The 8,319-nt window shown below is 42.4% G+C and overlaps 1 protein-coding gene across 1 annotated transcript in view; it reads left to right on the forward strand.

The window, feature by feature from the left end:
• The first annotated feature begins 418 nt into the window (after positions 1-418).
• Positions 419-8,319, forward strand: part of Lin52 (lin-52 DREAM MuvB core complex component) — an 81,119-nt gene continuing 73,218 nt past the window's right edge. The window contains exons 1-3 of the mRNA XM_050164515.1: positions 419-505; positions 6,194-6,268; positions 7,912-7,949. Coding sequence (XP_050020472.1) covers positions 475-505; positions 6,194-6,268; positions 7,912-7,949 — 144 coding nt within the window. The 5' untranslated portion in view covers positions 419-474. The remainder of the gene's footprint in view (positions 506-6,193; positions 6,269-7,911; positions 7,950-8,319) is intronic.

Raw genomic sequence — 8,319 nt, forward strand, 5'->3', positions numbered from 1 at the left:
CATTGGCCCTAACCAATCACTTGTCAGAGCTCTTGACTCCCTCCCGTCACTCCCAGCCCTGGAGATATGTGATTGGTCAGAAGCCGAAGCGTTCTCGCCCCCCTTTCACCTCAGCCGATTTTTGTTGGCGGAGGCAGGGAGACGCCCCCCACCCCGACTTGGTGCTGCAGATTAAGCATCGAGCGGAGATAGGGAAGACGCCCCCTAACCGGGAACTCCGATTGGCTACAGGTAGACCCCCCCCCGAGGTCCCGCCCCCTTGCTACGGAAAGTAAATAAGGCCCTCGGGGAATTTTGTCTGCGTTCCACCTTAACTACCACGGGCGGGGCTGGCGTGTGGGGTGGGACTAGGCAAATATTACCCTATGGGCTCGGGTAACCAGCCTGGGTCGCGAACTGAGGATAGGGTATCTCCGTAGGGGCGTGGCTTGCGGGGCCTCGCTTTCCCGCCGACGGTTGGCCACGTCACGTGACATGGGCTGGAAGATGGCGTCTCCCACAGATGGTAAGAGCCGGCTTGGAGATTGTTGCCCTGTAGTCTCTTTATTTGCTGCTCTGGGAACTCCCGATGTCTTCACGCTTACTCCTCTTCCTTGAGCCCTTCTCCTTTCTCTCCCACTTCTTTCCTTTGGTGTATGTTGGTTTTCAGCTAGCAGGGTTTTCACAGCGTCTCCGGAGGTGCTAAGTATCAGGTCTCCCCGCTGTGTATTAGTTGGGTGAAGGAGGCCACCAACCAGACCCTTTCCCGGAAAAAGAACAGAGGTCGCCCTGGCCCATCGGTGATGCTCAGGGTTCAAAAAGGGCTACCGAGGTGAAAGGGAGCTTGCTTTTCGGACCGGCCCAATGGGGTGTTGGTTCTGTTCTCATCTCAGTAGAGCTAGAGCGAGTTTCTCCAGCCCTCGCTGTGACTGGTGACTGAGCCGAGAGAGAAACATGCTGTCTCTTTCTCAGTTTAGAACTGTTGTTGCTCTGGCAGCAGGAGGAGCGAGGACCTGGTTTCCTGGCCTTGAGCCCTGTGGGAAATGGAAATTATTTTTGTTAATGTAGTTCATACGCGTTTCAACTCTTAACCCGCATTCCTCTACTTTATATGTTGTTTCCTTAGGCTGAGGGCGGGAACAATTCTGCTTATATGTCATCTAAGATGCAAATGATCTCAGATGGCCATTAAGTATTTTTGTTAGACCCCTATGCTTTTGCTGGCGGTTCTGTTTTAGTATTTGGAATTGCCCTTCTGTCATTGTTCAGTGACTCAGTCTGTTCGCTGTCAGTATAGTTATTCTGGTAACTTTGCCCGGGCCACGCCCAGTCGTAAGCTCCAAGTCTGCCTTATTTCATAGTTTAATCCTAGCTTTAGCATAATGCCTGCAAAGCGTTTGGCCTTAAATTAGCATTTGTCAAAAAATGAAACTGCCCTTGCTGTGTGACCTCTAATCCTAGCTACTTGGGAGATCGAAGTAGGAAGATGGTTGCTTCAGGCTTGCCTAGACTACAGAGGGAATTGTGGGCAGAGTATGTCTCAAAAAGTTGGGGTTCTTTGTTTTTTTCTTTTATTTTTATTGAGACAGGGTTTCTCTGTAGCTTTGGAGCCTGTCCTGAAACTCCCTTTGTAGATCAGGCTGGCGTCAAACTCACAGCGATCTGCCTGTCTGTCCTGAGTGCTGGGATTAAAGGTGTGAGCCACCACCACCCGGCTTGTTTTTTCTAGACAGGATTTCTGTGTGTAACTTGCTGCCCTGGAACTCATTCTGTAGCCCAGGCTGGCCTAGAACGCCTGTCTCTGCCTCCTCAGTGCTGGGGTTAAAGGCAGGCATCACCATCTGGCTTCAAATGGAAAGTTTTCTTTTTAAAAGTTAGAGAGCATACAGGAGGGTGGAGAGATGGCTCCATGATTAAGAGCACCTGCTGCTGGCTTCAGTTTCCAGCACCCATGTGGTGTCTCACAGTCATTGGTTCCAGTGGATTTGACCTCCTTGGGCATCAGGCATGCATGTGGTGTACATAACATTCAGACTACAATAATACACATAAATAAATCTAAAAACAAAAAATGAAAAGTGAGGGTAAGGTGGAGACTTGCCTATCATGAATGAAGCCCTAGGTTCAGTCTCCAGCACTGAAAAGAGTATTTAGGTTATATGCAAAAACTCTTCTTTTTTGAGATAGGATCTCACTCTGTAGGCCAGGCTGCAAATTCACCATCCTCCTGCTTCTCTGTGTGCCTCCAGTGTGCTGGGATTAAAGGTCTGCACCACTATGCCTGGCCTCTTACTTGATTTTAATGTTTTAGGTAAAATGCATCTTAAGTTTTGAGCTCATTCACATACCTTAAGAAAGGGTGGATGTTCACAGCAAAACAGATTTTCCAGTCTGTTTTTTTTTTTTTTCTTTTCGTTGTTGTTAAAAATGTACTTACCAGGGACTGGAGAGATGGCTCAGTAGTTAAGAGCATTGCCTGCTCTTCCAAAGGTCCTGAGTTCAATTCCTGGCAACCACATGGTGGCTCACAACCATCTGTAATAAGGTCTGGTGCCCTCTTCTGGCCTTCGGCATACACACAGACAGAATATTGTATGCATAATAAATAATAAATAAATATATAAAAAAATGTACTTACCAAGCCGGGCGGTGATGGTGCAAGCCTTTAATCCCAGCACTCGGGAGGCAGAGGCAGGCGGATCTCTGTGAGTTCGAGGCCAGCCTGTTCTCTGAGAGCTAGTTCCAGGATAGGAACCAAAAAAAAGCTACGGAGAAACCCTGTCTGGAAAAAAAAAATGTACTTACCAACAAAAAGCGAAGGGCAAGGAATATGAAGGAAGACAGATAGTATTTTTGTTCTTGTTGTTTAAGACTTGGGGTTCTTCATTTTGGTGCCTGTAGAGGTTTCCTGGGAACAAGACTTCTAAAGACCATGTCTGGAAGACTGTGGCGCAAGGCTGTTTTTGCTAGATAAGCAGGGTCTCTAGAACCAAAGTAGGTACAAGACTCTTCTTCAAATGGAAGGCATTTCTGCCTGAGGTGGAAGTGAGTTCTGTAAGGCAAGAGATGTGCTTGTGTGTACAAAGCAAAAAAATCACACAGGGACTCGTGGAGGCAAACCAAGCAAAATCAGAGTACTCTGGGAAAAGGTGAATTGGACCCATAGAAATGGTGGCAACCATCCTGTAAAGGCCAATGGATGCAGGATTCATATAATGCTGCACCCCACACAAATCTAGTGGAAAAAAAAAAGGAGTTTTGCTTTAAAGAATTGGGGTTCATGATACTACAATTTCTTGAGATGAAAAGGATTGGGAAAGTGCAGTTTTGAACATAGTGGGCTTAAGGGGTTTTCCCTACATGTAAATGGAGAGAGATATCAAGTAACCCCTTGGACATGTTATTTAAAGGTCAGGAGAAAGGCTGAGACTGGAAGTAGAAGTAATTGTTGATATATAACAGTGAGAGTGATGGTAGCCTAGGATGAGGTCTGAGTAGAGACTGAAGAAGGAATCCCTATGAGAAGCACCAGTATGGTGGTTTCATAGGAGCGCAGGAGCATCACATGCCATAGAGAGGTGGCACAGAGGAAATGACTGGGAGGATTTAGTATAGAGAACTTTGATAACAGTAGTTTAGTTCGTGTCCAGACAGAATCACGATTTTTATACATTAAGCAGAGAGAGTAGGGCCTGGCACAGTAGGTAGTAAGCATGCTTGCTCTGCAAAGATGAGGACCTGAGTTTGAATCTCAAGCCTTAAAAAGCCACCCACTTAAAAGCCAGGTATGGCTGCAAGTGCCTGTTATCCGAGCATTTGGGGAACAGAAACAGGTGGATCCTAAGAGCTTGCTTGTTAACCAGTCTAGCTAGTTTCTGGTTTAGTGAGAGATGTCTCAGACAGTGAACCTGAGAGCAAAAGGAAGACAGTAAGTATTCTGGCCTCCATAGTCACACACACTGCATTCATTACACCCATACAACACACACACACACACACACAGAAGTGTGAGGTGAGGAAGTAAGAACAGGATACCCAGGAGGGAGGTTATGAGTTTATGGGGAGAGTTTACATGCTTATAATGTTTATGTGTGTGTCTGCACTCAGACATGCATGTGGGTCCTGGTGCACGTATGTGCATACATGTGGAGACACAGTTAACCTTTGGTGTAGTTTCTCAAAAGCTGTCCACCTTGTTGAAGTAAGGTCTTTTATTGGCCTAAAAGTAGTAGACTAGAATGGCTAGCCAGCAAGCTCTAAGAATCCCTCAGTGCTGGTATTACAAACAGCTTGTTATATAGACAGAAGTTTCTGTCCCGCCTTGTCCTGCAGCTGTTCAATCCCAGAGAAACACACATAGACTTATATTAATTATAAACTGTCCTATTAGCTCTCTCTTATTATTAGCTAGCTCTTACAACTTAAATCAACCCATAATTCTCATTTATATTTAGCCACGTGTCTTGGTACCTTTGCTCAGTTAAGGCATTCTCATCTTACTTCCTCTGCGTCTGGCGCGTGACTGTTTCTGCCTCTCCTTTTCCCAGAATTCTCCTAGTCAGTTTTCCCTGCCTATACTTCCTGCCTGGCTACTGACCAGTCAGCATTTTATTAAACCAATACAAGTGACAGATCTTTACAGAGTACAAGAGCATTCTCCCACAGCAGTGCTAACTTATGTTTCTTTTCATAGAAGTTCTGGAGATCAAACTCAGGACCTCATGCTTGCTCAACAGTTTACTGACTGAGATCTCTAAGCACCCCCCCCCCCTTTTTTTTTTCCAAGGGAGAGAAATTCTGGGCCAATGAGATGCGTATTGGGTAAAAGAAATTGTCCAAGACTGCAAATCTAGTTTGAGCCTGGAACCCACATGGTGAAGAAGAGAACCAACTTCTTAAATTGTTATGTCATGAACACAAACCCAATAAAAAATATTTCACTTTTTTTTTTTAAAATAAATGTTTTTTGGCTTTTTGAGGCAGAGTTCTATATAGATCTGGCTGTCCTGGAACTCACTGTGTAGACCAGGCTGGCCTCAAACTCATAGAGATTCACCTGCCTCTGTCTCTCAAGTGCTGGGATTATAGGTGTGCACCATCACTGTCTGGCAATATATGTTATTTTCAAAAGTCAAAAAGAAAACTTGTAGAGCAGGCTTGCCTGTTGAGTATGAGACACTGAGGTCCCTGTCAAAGCAGAAGACAGTGGCCAACAGTCTTAGTAGAGATTGTCTTCCATGAGAGTAGCGACTCTTAGCCGATTGTAACTGAAGGAAAGTTGAAGAGTAAAGACATAGGTAGATTTGCTGACACCTTTTTTACACAGGGTTTTGCTGTATACTTTGGGCTGACCTGAAACTCAATGTTCTTGCCTTAAGCCTCCTAAGTGCTGGGATTACCGATGTGGATCAACATGTCCAGCCAATACTCATTTTTCTAAGCAGCTTTCTCCTCCCTCCCTCCCTCCCTCCCTCCTGTCTTTATTCTTTTTTTTTTCCGAGATAGGGTTTCTCTGTGTCTTTGGAGCCTGTCCTAGAACTAGCTCTTGTAGACCTTGAACTCACAGGGATCCACCTGCCTCTGCCCCCGAGTGCTGGGATTGAAGGCGTGTGCCACCCCCACTTGGCTCAAATTTTCTTTTTCTTTTTTTTTTTTAATTTTATGTGTATGGGTATTTTGCTTGCTCTATGTCTCTGCTCTACATATGTATTAACTGGAACCGTAGACAGTTGTGAGCTGCCATATAGTGCTGGGAATTGAACCCCGGATCCTCTGGAAGAGCAATCACTGCTCTTAACCACTGAGCCATCTCTCCAGCCCTAACTTTCTTAAATCTTCTTATTGGTTAGAGTTTTGATCAGAGAGAATCCAATTTATCCAATTTATTTGTATTATCATGCCCCAGAATCAATTCAGATCTTTGAAATTTCAATTAAGTTCTCTATTGTTTTTTTTTTTTTTTTTTTGGAGGGGGGTGGGTTGGGAACAGGGTTTCTCTGTAGCTTTGGAACCTGTCCTAGAACTAGCTCTTATTGACCAGGCTGGCCTTGAACTCGCAGAGATCCACCTGCCTGGGATTAAAGGCCTGGGATTAAAGTGCTGGGATTAAAGGTGTGCGCCACCAACACCCGGCTCAGTTTAAGTTCTTTAAGATTGAAATGTAATAAAATATAAATGAGTGTGTATCTCAACCCATCCTGGTGTTTGGTTCCAGGGACAGATTTGGAAACATCTTTGCTAAGTTTTGAGAAACTTGACCGTGCCTCGCCAGATCTTTGGCCTGAACAATGTAAGTTTTTTCTTTTCTCATATCAGAATCGATGCAGGAGAGTCTGTTCCCATGGGAGAATTTCAAAGGGTTATCATGTATCTATGATGATTTAAGTTTTTATTTCACTTCAAAGAGAAGAAATTGATGTGCAGTAAAAATTGGGACTTGTGAGACAAGCAATGAGGAACTTTTAAACAGTAATTATAGTTCTAAAACTACATCTGTAATAATATCAGATAATTCTGAGATGCACAAAGCTTTTCATCTCCTTTAGTCACTCTTATTAAGTTAAATACTATTAGTAATTTTATACAAATCGGTTTGGACTTTTTTTATGCTTATACAGATAATCACATGCATATACACATGGCGGAGGTGGGGTGTTTTTCATAATAATGAAGTCATATGTATAGAGCCTTCAGCTTAATTTAAATAAACTTGTAATTTGATGTATCTTTTCATGTTGTTCTTTGTAGGTCTACTTCATTCTTTTAAATATAATGGATATTCTAGTTCTGTACATTCTGTTTGAAAACCTAAATCATCTGATTTTTATTTCACAAGCAGCATCTTAATGATTATTAATTATTATATTAATGACACATATTGCATATATGTTCTGTATGTAGAAGAGAATGACTGTCCATTTTCTCTCTAGCCAATATTGGATGTTACTAGTCATTATGTTAGTTTGTATTTCTATTTTCATTTTTTTTAATTAAGTGACATTCATTTATTTATTGGGCTGGGGGAGGCACCCATGTGCCATGATGTACATGAAGTCAGAGGACAACTTGTAGGGGTCAGTTTTATCCTTTTACCTGGTACCTGGGAATCCACAACTTAGGTTGTTGGGCTCGGTGGCAAGTGCCTTTTCCTACTGAGCCATCTCACCAGCCCTAGCTTGTATTTCTTAGTAGAATTGAACATTGTTTCACTTAAAATATGTAATTTTTCCTTTTGGTTTTTAATGTGATACTGTCTGTGAGACATTTGAGTCAATAATTTGATTAACAGAAAGGACAACTAAAAAGAAAGTTTACATTGCTCATTTTTGTTATTTATTTATTTGCATCCCTGGGGCTCAACCCCAGGGTCTTGTGCATGCTAGACAAGAACTCTTTCATTGTCTATACCTCTAGCCTTGGGAAGGAAACTTAAACTTTCTGACAAGAGATAGTTTACTATTCTCCAAGCCAAATCCTGGTTATTTAAAAGCTAAGGCATTGGCTTCTCAGAGAAGTTTTTCCTGAGATGAGTTTTCCCCATCATTCTGATTAGAGTTCTATTTTATGTCTCCCCATAGCACCTAACATCCTTCTGAAATGTAAGCAGTATTAGTGATTTCTGACCTCGGCTTTTCTACATTGTAAGCTCTTTGAAGGGGGCAAGACTTTGGTTTTTTGGATTGTTTGTTTGCTTGAGACAGGATTTCTTTCTGTGTAGCCCTGGCTGTCCTGGAACTCACTCTGTAGACCAGGCTGGCCTCAAACTCAGAGATCCACCTACCTCTGCCTCCTGAGTACTAGGATTAAAGGTGTATGTCAACACAGCCACCACCACCTGGGAAAACTTCGTTTTTTTATTTAAATCCTCTGTGCCTGAACACACAAATGTTTCTTGCATGAATAACATTTGTTGTTTTTGTTTTTCTTCTCTAGTACCAGGTGTTGCTGAATTTGCTGCTTCTTTCAAGAGTGTAAGTAATAGCTTATGTTTATGGAGGTTTACTCAAAGCTTGCCCTTGGGTAAAAAGCTCAAATCTATTTTAAAGAATAGTGCCATAGTCTTCTAATAATTTTTTGACTGTAGATCTTTAAATATGTTTATATTCTCATAGTTAGCTGTTGTAATCCCTTCCTCTGTTCAAATGCTTTGACACTCTGACCCTTGTATATTAGCCTTTTCCTCACAGCTTAGAAACTTCAAGGTTAAGCAGTTGAAATACTTGGTGTAACATTGGTATTCTGTTTGCCTCAACTATATTTAATTATAAAGCTTTTTTCCCCCTTATTTATGTGGGAGTTTTTTGTTTTTTTTTTTTTTTTTTTTTTTTTTTTTTTTTTTTT

This window comes from Alexandromys fortis, unplaced genomic scaffold (genome assembly GCF_014885135.2).
Source record: "Alexandromys fortis isolate MF-2015 unplaced genomic scaffold, M_Fortis_MF-2015_v1.1 scaffold_159, whole genome shotgun sequence".
Taxonomy (NCBI): Eukaryota; Metazoa; Chordata; class Mammalia; order Rodentia; family Cricetidae; genus Alexandromys; species Alexandromys fortis.